This window comes from Corylus avellana, chromosome ca2 (genome assembly GCF_901000735.1).
Source record: "Corylus avellana chromosome ca2, CavTom2PMs-1.0".
NCBI lineage: Eukaryota > Viridiplantae > Streptophyta > Magnoliopsida > Fagales > Betulaceae > Corylus > Corylus avellana.
Window position 1 is genome coordinate 18,951,961 of NC_081542.1, and position 21,223 is coordinate 18,973,183.

At 37.4% G+C, this 21,223-nt stretch overlaps 3 protein-coding genes across 3 annotated transcripts; all 3 read right to left on the minus strand.

The window, feature by feature from the left end:
• Positions 1 to 11,722: 11,722 nt before the first annotated feature.
• LOC132169238 (uncharacterized) lies at positions 11,723 to 14,689 on the minus strand. The gene is made up of 2 exons (XM_059580305.1): positions 14,556 to 14,689; positions 11,723 to 12,245 (listed from the first exon to the last, which is right to left on the minus strand). The coding sequence occupies exons 1-2, from the start codon at positions 14,687 to 14,689 to the stop codon at positions 11,723 to 11,725; spliced, it is 657 nt and encodes a 218-aa protein (XP_059436288.1).
• A 121-nt stretch (positions 14,690 to 14,810) lies between these two features.
• LOC132171873 (disease resistance protein RPM1-like) lies at positions 14,811 to 19,625 on the minus strand. Its single transcript, XM_059583283.1, has 4 exons — positions 19,537 to 19,625; positions 19,112 to 19,248; positions 15,203 to 18,073; positions 14,811 to 15,032 (listed from the first exon to the last, which is right to left on the minus strand). Exon 3 carries the CDS (start codon positions 18,051 to 18,053, stop codon positions 16,461 to 16,463), a length of 1,593 nt encoding a protein of 530 aa, XP_059439266.1. The 5' UTR covers positions 18,054 to 18,073; positions 19,112 to 19,248; positions 19,537 to 19,625; the 3' UTR covers positions 14,811 to 15,032; positions 15,203 to 16,460.
• Positions 15,246 to 16,370, minus strand: LOC132169239 (disease resistance protein RPM1-like). The gene has a single exon (XM_059580306.1). It carries the CDS (start codon positions 16,368 to 16,370, stop codon positions 15,246 to 15,248), a length of 1,125 nt encoding a protein of 374 aa, XP_059436289.1.
• Positions 19,626 to 21,223: the final 1,598 nt, after the last annotated feature.

The following is a 21,223-nucleotide window of genomic DNA, read 5'->3' on the forward strand; positions in this document are numbered from 1 at the left end:
ATTTATATAGAAAAACAAAAAAAAAGTAGTTTTGTGCCTTAAACTGTTGAGAATAAAGTTGTATATTGAATCACACTGTATAATGCACAGAAGGGGTCTATATATAGGCTAATAATACAGACATAGTAGAATAAGGAAACATAACCCTAATAGACTTAGCATACCAAAGAAAGTAAATAACAATAATATAATATTATCAACAGCCCCCCACAAGCTCAAGGTGGAGTGCGAGAGACCAACTTGAGGTTGGACACAAGATCACGAAAACGCCTTGGAGGATGTGACTCTGTAAAGATGTCTGCGAGCTGATCACGGGACGAGATAGAATGAAGCTGTAGTGAGCCCTGAAGAAGATGATGATGAACAAAATGACAATCAATCTCAATATGTTTTGTCCATTCATGAAAAACATCATTATGAGCAATCTGAATAGCACTCTTGTTGTCATAGTATACAAGAGTAGTAGAAGAAAGAGAGACACCCATATCCTGTAACAGCCATCGCAACCAAAGAAGCTATGCGGTAGTGTCATCTAGAGCACGATATTCTGCCTCAGTACTAGATTGAGCAACAACAGTCTGTTTCTTACTTCGCCAAGAGATAAGCGAGGTGCCAAGTAGAAAACAATAACCAGTGGTAGAGTGACGATCTGACGGATCACCCGCCCAATCAGCATCAGTATAAGCATGCAGCTGTAGAGGAGACTGAGAGGAGAAATAAAGCCCATGAAATAATGTCCCCTTCAGGTACCGAAGAATGCGGAGGACAGCTGAGAAATGAGTGGAGCAAGGAGCAGCCATATATTGACTCACTTGATGGACAACATACGAGATATCAGGTCGAGTGACAGTAAGATAGACAAGACTGCCAACTAAATGCCGATATAAGGTAAAATCGTGAAGAGGCTCGCCATCATGAGGAGTGAGACGAGTATTAAGCTCAGTCGGTGTGTCGACAATCTTACTATCTGTGAGATTGGCCCGGGAAAGCAAATCAGATATATACTTGGCTTGTGTTAAATAATAACCATCAGAAGAAGATGAGATCTCAAGACCAAGAAAATTGCTGAGAGGACCAAGATCTTTCATCTCAAAGTGCTGACTGAGAAACTGTTTAAGTTCCTGAATACTAGTGATATCATCTCCAGTGATAATCATGTCATCAACATATAGTAGAAGAAGTATGGTACCCCGGTCTGTGAGGCAAATAAACAAGGCTGAATCATAAGAACTGATAGAGTAGCCAAGGCGAGAGATAGTGGCACTAAACTTAGCAAACCATGCTCGAGGTGCTTGCTTAAGTCCATATAGAGCTCGACGAAGACGACAAACCTTGTTTGTAGGATGAGATAATCTAGGAGGTGGCTGCATATAGACTTCTTCACTTAAATCACCATTAAGGAAGGCATTTTTGACATCCATTTGACAAAGTGACCAATGTCGAGAGGCTGTAACAGCCAACAGAGCACGAACAGAAGAGAGGCGAGCAACTGGAGCAAAAGTCTCCTCATAATCCACACCATATTCCTGAGTAAAACCTGTGGCCACAAGTCGAGCCTTGTACCTGTCAACAGTACCATTAGAAAAAGTCTTGATTTTGTAAACCCATTTACACCCAACCACAGATTTTCCAAGAGGTAAGTCAACTAGATCTCACGTATTGTTCTTGTGTAAAGCATCAAGTTCCTCTTCCATCGCAGCCTGCCAAAAAGGGTTAGTGGAGGCCTCACGAAAGGAGTGACGCTCATGCAAGGTAGCTAAGGCATGAAAGCAATGAAAATCCTATAAATGGGATGGGAGAGATCTTACTCAGGTGGATCGACGAAGGTCAAGTGGTGAAGTGCAGACTGGATCCTCGGATGGAACAGAACCTGGGGAGGCAGGCGAAGAACTTGAGGACGCCGGCGAAGCGGCGTTGAGTGCATCAGAACATGGTGATGCAGGTGAAGCAGCGTCGAGGGCATCAGATGACTACAATTCGAGCGTGAGAGACTCTGGCAAGACATTGGTGGTGGGAGTAGGAGAAAGAGGAAACTCAAGAAAGGTAGTAAAGGGAGGGAATGATGGCATGCTGAATTTGCCGACTTCGTAGAATAGTCGATGCTCCCACAAAACTACATGACTAGAGATGCGAAAATGACGAAACACAGGATCATAACACCGGTAGCCCTTTTGTTCCACTCCATATCCAAGAAAACAACACAGCCGAGAATGAGGCTCAAGTTTTGTGCGCTCATGAGGCTAGAGTAAAACAAAATAGGTAGAACCAAAGACACGGAGATGGTGATATGAAGGGATAGAGCCAAACAACCGCTCGTGAGAAGTGCAATTATCAAGGATAGGGGTAGGCAACCTATTGATCGTGTAGACAGCCATGAGAGTGGCTTCACCCCAAAACGAGGTAGGAATAGATGTGAAAACGAGAAGGGCACGGACAGTGTCTAATATGTGCCTAAGTTTACGTTCAGCTTGACCATTTTGTTGTGAGGTGCCTGGATAAGACAAGTGAGGAACAGTGCCATAATGTTTGAGAACAGCTTGAAAATCATGTTGAGTATATTCTAAAGCATTATCAGAACGAAAAGCTTTGATGGGTTTTGAAAATTGGGTTTCAATCATTTTGGAAAAAGTATGATAAATGTCCAATAATTCAAAACGAGATTTCATTAAAAACACTCAAGTGTAACGAGAGAAATCATCAACAAAAATAACAAAATAACGTGAACCACTCATACTAGCAACAGGAGAAGGTCCCCAAACATCAGAATGAATTAAATCAAAAGAAGCAGTAGCATGAGATTCACTATTATTAAATGGCAAAGCCGGTTGTTTACTAAGTTGACATGAACTACAATCAAAAGAATTATTGGAAATTGAACCTAATAAACCTTTTGAAGCTAAAAATTGAACGGGAGAGGCAGATGCATGACCAAGACGCGAATGCCAAAGTGCAACAGATGGTGAGGACGAAGAGGCTGCGGCAGAAATGCCTGTGGCAGGGAGATGTAAGGATGAGAGTTCGAACATATGCCCAATTCTACGCCCGGTCCCAATGGTCTGACTCGTACGAGGATCCTGTACATGCACACTAAAAAAGTCAAAAATAAGTCTATATCCAAGTTCACACAGTTGGCCAACAGAAAGAAGATTGAAGGATAATCCAGGCACATGAAAAACTTCAGGAACAGAAAGGGAAGGTGTATTGATAGTGCATATATTTTTAACAGTCATAATGGAGCCATCAGCTGTGCGAATTAATGAAGAATGTGGTTAAGGTACAGATGTGGTAGAAGAAGTAGGGTGAAGTGTCATGTGATTGCAACAAGCAGAGTCAAAGAGCCAAGGGGAAGAGGTACCTGGAAAAACTGAGAGGACAAAGGAAGATGCATTACCAGAACGAGATAGGACGACCTGGTTGACTATTGTCTCGAAGTCAACTGCAAATAAGGTGACACTGGATCCTGATGTGTGGCCAGAGGGAGCAGCTAGAGATGAACCACTCTCAGTATGAGCAACTGCTGCTGTGGGTGCATTAGATCTTCCCTTACGCCAACACTTGTCAATCGTGTGCCCTCGACGTCGACAATAGCGACAGTAATTGTTATTGCGAGACTTAGAAAGGAGTCGAGGAGTACCTAACCTGTCATAATACTCTCGTTGGAATGACGAGGAGCTAGAGGATGGTGCAGCCAACACTGTATGACTAGGCTGAGAGCGCATAGTCTGCGATCTAGTCTCGGCACGGACAAGTTCGAAGATGGCAGTGTCGAAAGTGGGAAGAGGAGAACGATGTAATAGTTGCACACAAACAGGCTCAAAATCAGCACACAAGGCCATCAAAAATTGGTGAAGACGATGTTGATCTCTACGGGCAACATACATCTCAGCATCAGTGGGATCCTTCCAGATAGGATCATAAACATCAATTTGGTTCCACAAGAATTGCATGCGGGCAAGAAAATCATTTATACTCTTACCAGATTCCTGCCTCAGATGGAAAAGTTGAAACAAAAGCTGATACTCGTGAGCACCATCTACAGAAGAATAACGAGAAGCAAGCATATCCCAAGCACCCTTTGCTTCATCAAAGCTGCCAAAGAGTGCAAAAATAGATGAGATAGTGGTATTATGGAACCATGTAAGAATCTGATGATGTTTGCTATCCCAATCAATAAGACGAGTGGTAAAAGCCTCATCTGCCTCAGAATCCCTTTTAACTGGCTTTTGGATCTCCCCAGTTACATAAAGCCAAAGCTTGCGGCCTTTAAGAAAGCTGCGCATAGATTGAGACCACAACATATAGTTTGTTCCATCCAATACAGTCTGAACATGATGAAGAATCTCATTTTGGGCCATCTAGAAGGCTCAAATGCAAAAACAGACTACAAATATGAAATCAGGACGAAAAAAAAAAAGGTAAGAAAGCACCTGCTCAACTCTGGAAGTCAACAAAAGTCAATGGTCAAAGTCAACACTGACGTGGCACTAATGACATGGCAAGTTCTGACTTGGCACTGATGACGTGGCGATGTTGACGTGACACGTAGTGCTTATGTGGCACTGATGACGTAGCACAATGCTAACGTGATCTGCTGACGTGACAATGATGACGTGGCACGTAGGGCTAACGTGGTAGTCTGGTGCGATGGCGCGTGCAGTACACGCGCAAATGGAGGTGGCGTGGTCTTGGCGCGTGGATCTGACGCGCGAAACTTCTATGGGCGCGTGAGGGCGCGTTCGGCGTTGTATGGAGGAGATGGGGCCTGTTTTGAAATCACCGAGAGTATATCTATCGATCGATGGCTTTGAAGAAGTGATCGGACCACCGTGGCGGCTGGTGGCAAAATGGTAGTGGCGGAATTGCCGAAACTTTGGGCGGCGCGTGAGGGCGCGTGAAAGCTCCGATGGGGCTGTGTGCAAGGGCTCTGGGATGATTGTCTTTCGGGCTTTCAAGCGGTATAGTGATACGCTGAAAACCTCAAGGAGAAGATAGAGAACCATGAGGAACAGAGAGAATGATTCGTCGGATAACATTGGCGGCCCCCAAAAAAAAAATTTGAAGTGATTCAGAACCTGTGCTCTAATACCATGTTGAGAATAATGTTGTATATTGAATCACACTGTATAATGTACAGAAAGGGCCTATATATAGGCTAATAATACAGACCTAGTAGAATAAGGAAAGATAACCTTAATAGACTTAGAATACCGAAGAAAGTAAATAACAATAATATAATATTATTAACATAAAGAAAATCAAGGAAAACTGCTGCTACTTCTCTTATTGAACTTTCTACTTCTAACTAGACTCCAACAATCAGCCAACTGCGTATCTTAACTTGAATTGAAGTACCTCACGTGCACATGCTTCCTTCATCCAACTACTTCTCATATATTAAACATAAACCACAATCTAAATCTTCCCCTCTGAAGCAAACCCAATGAAAACAAGAACACCCACAAACCAAAAACAGAAAACCCACATAAAAATCCAATCTTTAAAGAAAAACAAAAGAATACCCAAAAGGGCGAGTCATGTTCAACACCAAAAAATAAAAAAATAAATCTATGCTCACAACATTTCAGAAACTAGGGGAATTTGAAGCTTCTACCTTGAATTACGTTGGGTATGGCTCCATTTTGTGGATGATTCAATTAGTTTTTGCAATCCAGCTGTAGTCTAGGACATCTGGATTACTCTTGACTAATCATCACACACAAAACTCACTTGAGCCAGGCTATACTCGCAGTTAATGTATGCAACTCTTTTGAGAATTGGAAGAGGGTAAAGATTAGTACTTTGAAGAATAGTAAACTATATTTCTCTGGTCTATCATGTTAAAAGCAAAACAAGCATACAACCTCTTCTTTTCCTTCTGCCAACCAAAAGTCTGGTCCACCACCACTCAAGGAAAAAACGGTCAGCTCACGCCGAGTTTCCGTTTGGGCTTTGAGGTGGCAAAGAGAGTCAGAGACAAAATTTAAAAAAAAAAAAAAATTAGGGTAACTTCACTTACACGGGAAATGAGTCAAATGACGAGTTTATTCCAAACACTCTTCTAATGTTTAAAAACTCTTACTTTGGTGTATCAAACTTTTGTTTCGTTTCAAATTCCACGTGTGAAATTCTTAAAATACCCTAATTTTCTATTAAAAGATAATTTAAAAAAAAAAAAAAAAAACTCCTAACCCGTGAGTTCACTAGTGGATCTAACCCACTCGTTTTATGGCCCATGGGTCATATTATTATTATTTAAAAAAAAAAAAAAATCCCATCATGGGTGACCCTCCGTTAGTCACAAAGTGACCCACGGGGTCAGTGTGTTTGTTAAAGGGTTTTAGTTCGATAATGTAGAAAAAATTGATTTATGTGAAAAAATAAAAAATGTAAAAATTTCTTTTTTTTTTTTTTTTTTTTTTTAAAAAAAAAGTAAGAATGTTTGGTATGGAATAATGAAAAAAAATTATTTTGTAGTGATTTTTTTATTTAAATAGTAGTAAAAAGTGATTACTTTATAACGCCGCCCAGATTTAAAATCCTCATTTAAAGAGATTACTCGGAATCATCATATCTCTTAGTAGAGAGAATTAGTAGACATACGCGTGATTGCTTGCTTAGAATTAGGGTTAAATACTAAATACCTCCTCTAGGGTTTCATTACTTTATTTTTTCTCCCATAGGGTTTGATTTTTATCACAGGAGGTCTTTGTGGTTTTGATAATAAACCAAGTTAGTCTTCCGTTAGTTGACTTAACAGAATTCCACGTGGATCAATCAAATGATGACACATGGTACCTACTTAAAATTTTTTTATTTTTTTTAAATTAACAAAAATGTATTTAAAAAAAAATTAATAAATAAATAAATAAAAAAATCAACCACCCCCTTGGCCATTTGGGGGTGGCCACCCAAGGGGGTGGCCGAAACCCACCCCCATCCACCATTGGGGATGGTTTTGGCCACCCCCTAGGCTCGATGGGGGTCGCCGAGCCACCCCCAGTACCCACTGGGGGTGGGTTTCGACCACCCCCTTGGGAGCGAAGGGGGTGGCCGAAACCACCCCCAACCACCATTGGGGTGGTTTAGGCCACCTCGTAGGCTCCATGGGGTGGCCGAGCCACCCCCAGTACCCATTAGGGGTGGGTTTCGGTCACTCCTTTAGGCACCAAGGAGGTGGCTCGGCCACTCTCAATTTTTTTTTTCTTTTTCTTTTTCTTTTAATACATTTTTTTATTTTTTTTATTTTTTTAACCAAAAAAAGATTAAAAAAATTTTAAGTAGGTGCCACATATCATCATTTGATTGGTCTACGTGAAATTCCGTTAAGTTAATTAACGGTCAACTAACGGAGAATTAACTTGGTCTATTATCAAAACTATAGGGACCTCCTATGATAAAAATCAAACCCTAAAAGAAAAAAATAAAGTAATGAAATCCCATGAGGGGTATTTAGCATTTAACCCTTAGAATTAATATCCTTATACCACTCCTTATTTGCTTAAAAAAATTAAAAAAAAAAAGTAGACGATTGATTAGTAGAGAGAATTATATGGATTATTTTAAGAGAATTATATGGATTATTTCACTTTTCTTCCCTTCCCATTTTTAGAACAACTTGCCGACACCACCTTCTGATTTATTTTAGGGTTAACTATCTCGACCCCTAGGTTTGTCAACTTTATTTTTTTCTCTGGGGTTTCATTTTTATCACAGGAGGTCCATGTGGTTTTGATAATAGACCAAGTTAGTCCTCCGTCAGTTGACTTAACGGAATTCCACGTGGACCAATTAAACGTTGACACATGACACCTATTTAATTTAATTTTTTTTTTTTAAATTATAAAAAAAAAATGTATTTTCAAAAAAAAAAAAAAAACAAAACAAAAAAGAAAAGAAAAACAATTGGGGGTGGTCGAAACGACCCCCAGTACCCACTGGGGGTGGCTCGGCCATCCCCATGGAGCCTTGGGGGTGGCTCCCAATGGGAACTGGGGGTGGTTTCGGCCACCCGCTTGGAGCCCAAGGGGGTGGCCGAGCCACCCCCATCCGGCCAGATGGGGGTGGCCAGGCCACCCCCATGGCCAAAGGGGGTGGCCAAGCCACCCCAAAATGGCCAAGGGGGTGGCTCGGCCACCCCCAATTTTTTTCCTTTTCTTTTTTTTATTTTACTTAAAAAAAAAATACATTTTTTTAATTAAAAAAAATTAAATAAGTGCCACGTGTCAGTCTTAACGGTCAACTAACGGATGAACTAATTTAATCTTTATTAAAACCCCATGGAGTCTTGTGATAAAAATGAAACCATATGAGGAAAAAATAAAGTTGTCAAACCCCATTAAAAAATTAAATATTTAACCCTTCATTTTATTATTTTTATTTTATATTACTTTTTCCTTTTCCTCCCCTCAATCAACGCACCTTCGTCATCTTTAAATTTCTTTTACACCCCTATCACTTCTCAATCTCCATTATTTTCTGTCCTTATTTTATAATCACAGCCGCCCTTCTTTTTATTATTTCTCCTTTTCCCTTCTTCTTTTTCCTTTCCTATTAATTTACTCCTTCTCCTTGTCTTCAACGGCTAAACAAAGACACAGTAAAATCGTGAGAAGAGAGTTCAAGGGAGACACAGAGGGCGGGGCGATAGAGCTCACGAAGAAAAAAGAGATAGAGAGGGAGAGAAAGTTACATAGAGGGAGTGGTGAAATTGAGAATGGGTTAGAGTGTCGGATCGAACTTTTACTCTGTCAATTCACTTTTATTTAAATTAAATATTTAACGTATTAGGCTTTATCTATTAAAAAAGAGTTTAACTCTACATGTAAGGGGAAGTGTTAGTAATAATTAAGTGATTAAATTTATCTCTTCCTATCAATTTAATATTTTTAAATAACTATAATTTGACAGGGTACCTTCCGTTTGGTTTGGGCTTTAAGGTGGCGGAGACAATGTGAGTTGCTAAAAAAAACAAAAAAAATGGTCAAATGAAGCCATCACATAACCACGCGTTCTTTCTACTACTGATCATAAAGGAGACGGTGATCTTGACATATGTGCCCAACTACGTGGTTCCAGCTGAGATCGTTGAAGATCTGGAGAGTTGGCCCTTTGTCCATGGCATGGCATGATGGGTAATTGATGTTTGAGTGTTAAGTTCAGGTCATGGTCATGTCAAAATATAATAAACTTTAATTTAATTTATTTAATTAAATGAGTTAGATTTTTAATTTTAATTCGTTAATTTCACGTGGAATTTACAGCTCGTATAAAAAATTAACCTAAAAATTGCATGTGGAGTTTAAATTGTGTCGAGATTAAGGTGCTAACTGCTAAATTGGTATTAAATTCAATCAAAAATTAACAATCCTAGTCCGCAGCTTTGCTGGGTTACTAGCTCAATATGAGTCATTAAGAAGATAAGCAAAGGCTTTACTAAATTCGATATCTAGGTACTATCAAATTCTCATTTGGCTGATTTGTTTGTGGATTTTGAATTGTTATCTTAATTTTGGGTTTTGGTAACTATCCTAATGCAAGTCAAGTCATGGGTGGTGTTTGTTAAACAACACAAAACACCACCACACTATTCATCTCATTTTTAAAAAAAAAATCAACATCAAAACATTCTCAGTTTTTATATTACATCATTCACTTTTTATATCACATTATTTACTTTTATTACTATTTAAATAAAAAAAACAAAATCATTAGAAAACAAAATTGTTCACCTTTCAATACCACAATTTTAGTACTTTTCTATATTAATCATTATTTATTTATTTATTTATTTAATATCAACATACAGTAAAAAAGGCCTCAACAAACAATGCTAAGATTGTCCTTTGACATGTGAATTGTGAGTAGCATTGGTACTTTCTATTAGCATTTAATGCTTTTGTGTTAATAAAGTTGAAGAATTGCACAAAATTTTTATTGTCTCGGCTGGAGAAGGAAAATCTTGCAAGGGATTCAAGGAAAAATTTCAAAATACTTGAAATTAAAATGAATTAAGAACATATGAAGAGCTTACTTGTAAAGTACTTCAACAGGTATAGCATGAAACCCTATAGAATTATAACAACGAAAATTGCAATTGTCTCCTAGTTCATGAAATAAGCGAAAAATGGATTTTGTACAACCTCAGTGATTCTGTTGCTGCTTCCATAAACTAAGATTTGTTGTCAAATCAAAGCACTAATAAGAATAACCGGAAAATGAAAGAAGGAAAACTTTTATATATACATTACTACATTAGATTGAATTTCAAGCTCAATTTTTAATAAGGCAAAAATATTCTTATAAATTCGAAAATAATAATAACTATTAAAAAAAAAAAGGCACGCCACCACTTGGTTTTTCATTTTTCCTTTTTTTAATTCTTTTTTAAAAAATTAGAAAAGATTTATAATATCATTATTTTATGAAAATACTCCAACAAGGTAATATTGTGGCATACAAGTCACAGTTTCTTATACTTACTGAACTATGCCATAAACATTATACTTAATAATGTGGATAATTTTATCATTACATAAAAAAAAAAAAAAAAAAAAAATCAAGTATTGTGGCTTAGAGGTGCATGTCTTGTCCATCACAGAAATTGCATGGCGGTGATCCTCCAAGACTGACCCTTGCAAACACTCCAACAACTTTGAGTCACCGAGCTTGTATTTTTGATATCATTCTCCTTTAATCCTATACCTGAAACATATAGTAGTTACTTTATTGGCTTTCTAATAATCTTTTCCTCCATTTGGCTGCACGAATATGTAGCACAAGTTCTCCTTGCATTTCATAGAAGTCGAGAATCTTTAGGCTCTTCAGGTGTTGGATTCCAGAAGGTACCTCCTCCATCTGTGAGCACGGACCCATCTCTAGTTGCTCAAGACTGGGCAATGATCCCTTATCTATTTCTATCATCTTTAATTTTCTCATCTTGACACGTCACTAATCATGGAATTTTTTTGTAGTGAAGTGCAGTACTTGCTCCCCATCATATGCATGATTGAGGGAAAGGGTAACTAGATTAGGCAAAGCCTGGACACATGATAGTAGATCTTCCTCTAATGATGAGAAACATAAGATTAGTGATACCACTCCATGCATCACTCTCTTGAGAAACCAAAATAAAACAACGTGGATTTAAATTCTGAACTAAAATGATTTGGAAGAATTATGAAAAGTATATTCTTTTTTCTTACTTAAATTTATAGATATAATTAGATGTCAGATTTTGTGTTAAGTGTACGTATAACTTAATTATATAATTCTATCAAAGCAAGCCATAATATTATTTCTCCCTTGCAGGGTAGTAAACTACCCGAACTGTTAATGAACACTTCAAACTCAGACTTATCTAAACTCAATTAAATGAATCAAACTTGAATAAAAATTGAGTTCATTTATTCAACTACTCCAACTTATTCCCAAGAAAGTTGAGAGAGAGTGATCACCTGGAGACGAGGTTATAGATGAAAGAATTAGGGTCACTAGATGTTTGAGACTTGATGAAAGACAACATGTTCCCAAGAAAAACCCATGCATCCACTCAATAAAAAATTGCTGATTCCTAGCTGCAAAACCTCATCACAGATAACAGGAGAATTGGTTACTTGACAACGATGCATACAAAACTTCCAAATTGGAAGTTTGATTATGACTGAAAAGACACTTAACCTCAACTTTATATCCCCACTTAATCAAACGATCCCCTGTGAGAAGCCTATCCTGCATAGCAAGCCACAAAATGAATGTATGAATGTGGAAACCACACCAACTTCCACCGAACGGCCTCATCCTTTTTTTCTCTAAGAAAATCCCAAGTTTCTGAGCTAACATAGGCGTCTTTCCTAGAGACAGTCCACAAAGGTTTATCATAAGGACCAAAACTTATCTCATGAAGCCTAGCTTGAATCTCAACTAGAACCTCAAACCTAGCTGGTCTCCAAAACCAGTCTCCATTAAGAATGACAGAAGAGAGCTTAGCCTCCACACTACTATGGGCATCATAGACAACCCTATGCCCAAAAACCTCAAACAAAATTCGAGAAGGATGCCAAGAATCCAGCCAAAGAAAAATATTCTCCCCATTACCAACCTCAAACTTCAAGATTCTTTTAGCAATATCCCTCAACCTTAGGATCTTCCTCCAGTCCCATGAACAATTTTGAGGAATACTCACACTCCAGAAACTCTTCCTTTTCAACAGATTTTCTTTCACCCAAGCTACCCATAAAGAGCCAGACCTAGCAAAAAGACTCCAAACATGTCTGAGCATAGAAGTTTGGTTCCAAACTTCCAATCTTTTCATCCACAAACCTCCTTCCTTCTTAGGAAAGCACAAGCATGCCAAGAGACTTTAGCCTTTGCAGACCCTTCAATCTTTCCATTCCAAGGAAACCTATTGAATTTCCATTCAATAGCCGTGATGATCCTCTTAGGAAGAATAAAAATGCTAGTCTAATAAACTTGTAGACTATACAGGACAGATGACAACAATTGGAGCCTACCTGCTTAGGAGAGATTCCTAGAAAGCCAAAAGTCAATGCGTCCAGTAATTCTGTCCAACAAAGCTCTACAATCTGCTGTAAAAAGTCTAGCAGATATAAGGAGAACCCCAAGATACCTAACTGGAAGACGAGTTTCATTCATCTTTAATTCACCCAGCAGCAAGTGTTTCACTCAATCTGAAATACCATAACAAAATAAAGAACTCTTTGAGGGATTAGCTTTTAGACCAGATAACTCTTCAAATTCAAGCAAAGCATCTTGAATGATGTTTATAGACCTCAAACTGGCTTCAGAAAAGATAAGGAGGTCATCTGCAAAACATAGATGAGTAAGTTTCTGTTTCAAACATTTAGGATGAAACTTGAAACCTAAACTACCACCAGCACGATCGGCCATAATCCTAGAGAAAATCCCCGTGACTAGAACAAACAAATAAGGAGATAAGGGATCCCCTTGCCTTAGCCACTTCTTTCCTTCAAAATAGCCAACCAAAGTACCATTTAGGCATATAGAAAACCTAGGAGATGTAATACACTCCTTGATCCAGTTGAGGAACTTCACTGGGAAAACCACAAACGATTATGATCAGTTAGTCTCAACATACCATATAATAGAATGAGTTGTATGGTATGTCATTTTGACTTAAACCCATGAATTTCAATCAATTATGTTATCTTAACTATTCATATTTTCTCGATATGAGATTTAATCTATTTAAGTCGAGTAATTCTAGAAGTCTCTATTGTATCACTCTAAAAATGATGAGGCTTTTAAAATCACCATTAGATCAAAATCCAATAGTGATCAATCACAAACCCAATGGTGATTTTAAGAACCCATCATTCTTTGAGAAATATAAGAGTAACATAAGAGGACTTATAGCAATACTTGTTTAAGTCACCTAATCATTTTGAACTTCAACGTATATATTCAACATTCTTTTCCAACCATATATGTATATATAGTCCCTAAATGTTGATTGATTTCAGGCATCAATTAGAATATTGAGATTGTGAAGGGGACGAGTAGGTTTAAAACAAATAAAAAATAATGAAAGTAAAGGATCAATAAGGCTCATGATGCATGCTTATGAATAAAGCTCAGAAATCCACTTTCTTTCTTTCTTTCGTTTTTTCGGCTTGCTAAATAAGCTTTTCAAGGCTTGGGTTCAACTAGGTTGAATTGGGTACAAGTGACATACTTACCAAACCACCCACAATGTTGTACTTGCGTGTGTATATATATATATATATATAGCAGAAGATATTAGAGGGAGTCTCAAATAGATCGAGCTGGCTGGGATTAGGTAATTTGGCAGATTATATATTGAATATCTATTTGCTCTAGCCTTTACCTAATTACATGCTATTGACTTCCAGTGCGCAGCCAATGACTGTTTTTGCTTTGGAAGATATATGCATTTCAGTATTTTCATTCCTCCATTCTGATTTGCTAATCCTTCATTTTCAAATCTCAGCAATTTTCACGACAAACATAGTAGTAGTTAAATTAGCAAATTTTCAAATATTTGCTTTATTTTGTTGAAGATTTGGAGACTTGTGTCGATGTTGCTTTGTCCATGCTGACTCCTTGTAGTCAATAATATCGAGCTGAGTCCTTGGTGTGGCAACACACGTTAACATGTTGAGATAGTTTTAAACTTATTATCACTAATGTCACACTAATCACTTTTACATTATTATTTAAGGTATTATTTCATCGTACATGAAATTCTAACACTTTTTTCTTTTGCACAGGCCATATAGCCCATTATTTTATAGATTTTGAATTGTTGTTATCTTAATTTTGGGTTTTGGTGACTATTCCAATGGAAGCCATGATTGTTCTTCGACATGTGAATTGTGAGTATTTGTACTTCTTGTTAGCATTTAATCCCCGATGCTTTTGAGTTATTAAAGTTGAAGAATTGGCTGATGCTTCTCGGTCTTGGCTCAAAATTGCACAAAATTTTTATGCTCTCGGCTGGAGATGGAAAATCTTGCACGAGATTCAAGCAAAAATTTCGAAACGCTTTAATCCTATACCTGAAATGGATAGTAGTTACATTCTTGACTTTCCAATAAACTTTGCGGCCACCTACTTTAACGATGAGAAACATAAGATTAGTGTGACCAGATTCTGAAGCTCTAAAATCCAGTTGGGCACGCAACTTCTCCATTCGCCCCCCTAGAGAGATATGCTCTAGAAATAGAGGTGGTGATAAAATTGAACGTATAAAAGGTCCGTGAACGGGCAAGGCTACGATGGTGAATAAAGATAACATATTGGAGTAATGGTGAGGAAATTCAAAGAAAATTGAATAATTATAACCGTAAGTATTACAAGACACTGTTGATAAGAACAGAGTAGATGAATTACTACAAATATTGATAACTACTATTACTAGTAACTACTGAGGAGACACCCTCTTATTCAAGAAATCTACTGAGGAGATATCCTCTTATTCCAAGAGTCCTTCAACTGCATGACTACTTCTTACTTCCCCTATTGTTGTATGATTCCTGCCACGTAACAGAGTATAATGAAAATGTCAATTGTTTCTTGGGTCATGAAATCAGTGATCTATTGCTGCCACCATGAACTAAAGATTTGTTGTCAAATCAAAGCACCAATAAGAACAATTGGAAAAAAGAAAGAAAGATGGAAAATAAAATTTTTTGTCAAATCATACCTTGTCTTTCACAGAACCGCAAGGCAGTTTGATCCTCCAGCACTCACCCTTGTAGACGCTCCGACAAGTCTGAGTCATTAAGCTTGTATATTTGATATTTTTCTCCTTTAATCCTATACCTGAGACGGATAGTAGTTACCTTCTTAACTTTCCAATAATCTTCGCCTCCATCTGGCTGCATACGTAGCACAAATTCTCTATGCATTTCATAGAAGTCGAGAATCTTTAGACTTTTCAGCTGTAGGAATCCAGAGGGCACCTCCTCCATCTGCGGGCATGGCCCAATAGCTAGCTCCTCAAGAACAGGCAGTGAGCCATTGTCTATATCCACCATCTTTAATCCTTTCAACTCTCTGAGTGTGAGCTTCTTGAGCTTTTTAAAACCACCTTCCTCAAAATGCAGTTGCTCCCCATCATAAGCATGATTAAGAGAAAGGGTGATTAGATTAGGCAAAGCCTGGACACTCGACAGTGGATCCTCCTCTAATGATGAGAAAAATAACACTAGTGTGACAAGATTCTGAAGCTCTGAAATCCAATTGGGCACCCTCTCCAATCTCCCCCTTAGATAGATATGTGCTAGAAATGGAGGTGGTGTTGAAATTGATTGTAAGTCTATGATCTCATCTTCACTGATTGAGCCTACAAGCAAAATGTTAAGGTGGACCATATTTTGAATGGAGTCACACAAAGCCCTCCCACGTTCTGCAGTCATGTTTGAAATGCCCAGCATCCTTAACTTAATCAACTTTCCAAGGTCTTCAAATACACCAACCCCATGATGATTTGCCTCAATACTTGCTAGTGTCTGCAATTCGTTTAAACATCCAACCCCTTCATGTACTTTTACTCCTCTCACAGAATAAAAGCTACTTTTAATTTCAAAGTCATGAGAATGAGCCAAAATATGCCTTAGCTTATAAAGCTTGAATATTTCAATTGGTAGCTCACGAACTCCACTTTCCACAACATTTAGTGTTTGTAGATTATGTAGCCTACCCACTGACTTTGGAAGTATACTCACTTTTGTTCTTCTCAAACTTAAGTTCTTCAAGTGGAATAAATCACCCACTTCATCAGGAAGATAATCAATACGACCATCTTCAAAATCCAACACTTTCAAAAGACTAAACCTTTTGAACAATTTAACAATGAAAGACCTAGGCATTTCATTAGTATTGAAGAAAAAAACAAAACGAACTCGAGAGTACTCACTTGTGTCCAGAACATTTTCTCTAGCATCATGGATTGATAGGCATCAACTTCTTCCATCGAAAGTTGTGTCTCCGACTTCTAGAACTTGAGATAAATTCAACTCTCCAGCCTTTGACAGGATAATTTCACGCAGCAAATCATGGATTCTGTACTTTCTGAGGATCTCATAATCAAGCTCACTAAATAAACCTTGCACCAAGTTTCTATGGATGAGCTCCTTCAAGTATTCTTGCGCCACGTCTTCTAATGGTTTGCCTTTCTTTTCTCTTATAAACCCCTCAGCTACCCATAGTCGAAGTAATCTTGGACCAGTGATTGAGTAATCCTCCGGTAAATTGCCAAAGTACAAGAAACAAGACTTTAGGTAGCAGGGCAGATCATGATAGCTGAGTGAGAGGATTTTTGTTATACTTGTAAGGTGAGGATTGCATTCTAGCTCAGAATTGAGGCTATCATGCAACTTTTTCCATTCTAATGGCACCTTCTCCTTTGTTGATAGAAGACCACCTATGGCAACAATTGCAAGTGGCAGGCCTTCACATTTTCTCACAATGTCCATCGACATTTTCACCAATTCTTTCGGACAACACCCCTGAAACTCGCTCCAGAATGCCTTTTTGCAGAACAATTCCCACGCCTTGTCTTGAGATAACGGTTGTAGCTTGTGGACATGATCAGAAAAAGATTCCTTACAAAAAGAAGCAATGAGATCACTTCGTGTTGTGATGATAATCCTGCTGCCTCTATCATTGAATGGCAAAGCATGTTTCACAATTTCCCAAAACTCTGTTTTCCAAACATCATCAAAAACCACAACATACCTCTTTTGTTGTAAAAATTTCCTCAGCTGGGTAATGAGTGTGATCTCGTCTGTCGTGTCTATTTGCTCGAGAGCAGTTTCTTTTGCTTGGTAGATTTGGTCTATCATAGACATGAGTATCTTCTGCACGTTGTATGATTGAGACACAGTGATCCAAACACGACAGTCAAAATGTCCCTTCACTGATTCATTCTCGTACACTTTCTTAGCAAGAGTTGTCTTACCAATTCCGCCCATGCCGACCACCGACATCACAGAGCGTTTAGATGCTTCCCCCACCAACCAGCTTACGAGTTCATCCCTGGTTGACTCAATCCCCACAACTTCATCTTCTTCAATGAAAAGTGCACCCACTCGAGGGTCATGCCATGCAACATTTGCTGCATTATTACTTGATCCTTGCGCTGAGGAACTAAAACCATATCTTTCACTTCGTTCCTTGATTTCACGGACCGATATTTTGATATCTTGAATCTTGGTAGCTATGTCATGGCGCGGCTGTATGTATTTCAATAATCTGCCAATTTTATTGAGGAAAGCAAGAAAACTTTGCTGATGACGACGTTGTGCCATGTGAAGAACGTATTCATCTATTACATCTTCTATATGATAAGCTGCTTCTCTCACTTGTTTTACCCATATTTTGACGCCAGCGTGGAGGTCTCCTTTATCGACATCTTTGAGAAAACTCTGGATGCTCTCCAGTTCATCTTTAATGTCCACAACTTCCTGGTGTACACCCTTGAGCAAATTTGATTCATGGACAATCAATTGAACCAACTCGTTGACGACAAGGGCCACAACAGTTTCTGTCATGGTTTCCTCTTTATCTTCACCTAGTAAATGATATTATCACAATTAGAAAAGAATTTGGGTATTCTCACGCCCTAAGCCCAAAGGAAAACATGACACCTACTATAATACATCAATTATGCCACAAAGACACCAATTATCAAAAGCCCAACGATAAATTCATAAAATTCTCACATATTTAATTTTCCAAGCCTAAATCTCATTTCTACAACCAAACTTTACTTTGCAGCCCTTAAACTAAGATAAGACAGGACAATATTGAAATTTCCTACAAATTCTTTCAAAACACCCCATCAGTGCACATACATAGCTGTTGAATGCTTCCCTATCCTTTACCACCCTTAACAAAAGTACACAAGCCAATAATGACAACTCTTTTTTTTTTTTTTTTTTAAGCAGCTCAGTTTCTTCTACTAAGCATTTATATGTTAGCTAAATTTTAGCTAAAGGATAGTATTTTTCTATTTTAGTTATCTACTTTTTCAAAATACCTAAATTGGGCTCAAAATTTTACATATTTACTTTCACTTTTTCATATAAAATATTGTTTTTTTGTCAACTTTTTGTATTCCCAAATTCCTAAAAAGAGAGAACAAGATTACTTTTTTTATTCATATAGCAGAGCACTATAGCAGCTCAACAAAAATCTTCTCCATTCCAAAACATATATACAAAGAATTGAAATCCAAAATATTAAGACTTTCAAGGAAAAGAAAGATAAAAAAGAGAAAGTCACATTAATTGCACTCCTAAAGCAATTACTAAACTCATAATTTCACCCCAACTTAAAACCAAAATATTGGCTAAGTTCATTCAATAAAAATAATTTTTAAAATAAAGTAAATTTTATTTTTGCTCAAATTAAATTATACATAAAAGGAATTAAATGTAACTCAGCACATAATATGACATCGGTTGAAATTAAATGTCTCATAACATTTATGAATTTTGTAAGTCATTTGAAAAAATATTAAGGCCAAAAAGCCAGAAAGAATTATTTAAAATTAAAATTATTTAATTAACTATTTAAACTTATTAAAAAAAAAAAAATAGAATCATACCTAATTTTGTCGCTTTAGAACTCAAAATCTATTAAGCAGCTCCCATCATATATGCTCAAGCAAGCCCATGATACTCGAGCCAAATAGCAACAATAATATTGCCAAGCCTTCTTCTTAGCTCCCGTCAAGAGCAGATTCTGCAATAAGTGTCAGAAACATTAGAAACTCCTACTCCATTTACTTCTACAAAGCCCAGAGAAGCATCAAGAAACACCCACAATCTAAATCTTCCCCTCTCAAGCAAACCCAATGAATACAAGAACACCCACAAACCTAAAGCAAAAACCCCATATGAAAATCAAATCTTTAAAGCAAAAGAAAAGAATTCCCAAAAAGAAGAGTCATGTTCAACACACCCCCCAAAAAAAAATATCTATGCTTAAAAAAAGAATAATGCAGAAACTAGGGGAATTTGAAGCTTTTACCTTGAATTACTTTGGGTATGGCTGCATTGAGTTTGACAAATGGCTGCTATTTTTAAATTATGTGGTAGCCCCAACGGTGGAGAAATTAGCTTCAGTTTCAGACTTTCAGTTAAAAGTATGGAAAAGTTAATAGACACAAAACAGGGGGTCTTGGCTTTACACAACTATATGGTGGTGTGATGATAAGAGTATTATTATATAGGCTTCTGATTTACAGGCCTCCTAGTGGCTCATGCAACTAGCCACCTTTTTCAATATTCGTATGATGCCTTAGAGAGTGGGTTGGAGAAATTTAGTCCACTCAGGAAATTTCTGTCCAATTAAGGAATTCTCCTTGGAAATTAAACTCATTCCCACTTGACCATTTCTTGCTCTTGACCAATCAGCACACATGTCAATTGAACCACAATACACGCAGCTAATGTTTGCAACTCTTTTGAGATTTCTTAGAGGGTAAAATTTAATCTATGCTTGTTTAATTTTTTGAATGTCACCGTCCCAATCAATTTCCAAATCTACAGCATATTTCAGCAAAATCATGTCTATGGCCGATGCCCGGTACATCACAACTTTTTCAACTAAAAAGTGATTTCTTAGCTTTTCCATCTCTGCTACAAGTGCATTTACAAACACAATCTCCTTCAATGCCTATACTGTTAGTGACAATATTTCTTCTATATGCTTGATAATACTTTAACCATCGGTCAATGATCTGCTCCCAGAGAAGATGCAAATAAAAAACAAAAGATAGGTTGAAAATTTAAGATCGTTACTCTTAAGGTTTCGTGTAAACAAACCTTTAGAACGATTAGAGGAAATCGAAAAAAAATAAATAAATAGAAAAAACTTCACCTCGTAGATTACTACTGAAAGCATATATAGAAACAAGACAAATAAGAACTCTTGTAGAGCAATCACATCCGGCTCATCACTATATTATTCAAAAAAAAAAAGTTGGGAGAGGTTTCTTCTTTTCTTCTTCTTAAGAGCAATCACATCCGGTTCAACAAATTTTTATTTAAAATTTAGCTAAAAAAACACATTTTTCTATTTTAGCTATTTATTTTTTCAAATCACTTACATCTGGCTCAACATTTTAGCAATTCACTTTCACTTTTCTATTTAAAATATTATTTATTTATCTACTTTTCCTACTCCCAAGAAAGAAAAAGAGCAAGATTACTTTTATTATTAGTATTCCGAGCATTCTATTAGCTCAACAAATCCTTAGTCATTTTATTGTGCGGATGTAAAGCATTTTTTTTTTTTACATTGCTAGTTAAAATAGCAAAAAAAAAAAAACTAATTTGTTGAGGCCAATGTGAATGCTCACATGTTTACACTGTATTTTTCTATGCTATGCTGTACTTTTCTGGTCTATCATATTCCTCAACAGCAAATATGCACTGTAGCTCCTCTTTTCCTTCGACCAACCAAAAGTCTGGTCCAATATTATTCAGTTGACCGGCAAACAAGATAAAAATGGTCGGCTAAGTAATAAGGTCAAGCTTCCGTTTGGTTTGGTTTGGGATTTGTGGTGGCAGAGACAACGCGAGTCAAAGCCATCGTATAATCACGCGTTGTTTCCACTACTGATCGTAAAGGAGACGGTGATCTTGACGTATGTGCCATGATCGTTGAAGATTTGGAGAGTTGGCCAGTGGCTGCTGCTTTGTCCATGGCATGG

Bases quoted from the DNA above. Each gene is read 5' to 3' on its own strand.
- LOC132169239 (XM_059580306.1), bottom strand. From the start codon at position 16,370: ATGCCTAGGTCTTTCATTGTTAAATTGTTCAAAAGGTTTAGTCTTTTG.
- LOC132171873 (XM_059583283.1), bottom strand. From the start codon at position 18,053: ATGACAGAAACTGTTGTGGCCCTTGTCGTCAACGAGTTGGTTCAATTG.
- LOC132169238 (XM_059580305.1), bottom strand. From the start codon at position 14,689: ATGGAGAAGTTGCGTGCCCAACTGGATTTTAGAGCTTCAGAATCTGGT. The intron at 12,246-14,555 runs GTATAGGATTAA...TCTTTTTGCTAG, and splicing joins GTAACTACTATCCATTTCAG to GTCTGGCTCTTTATGGGTAG.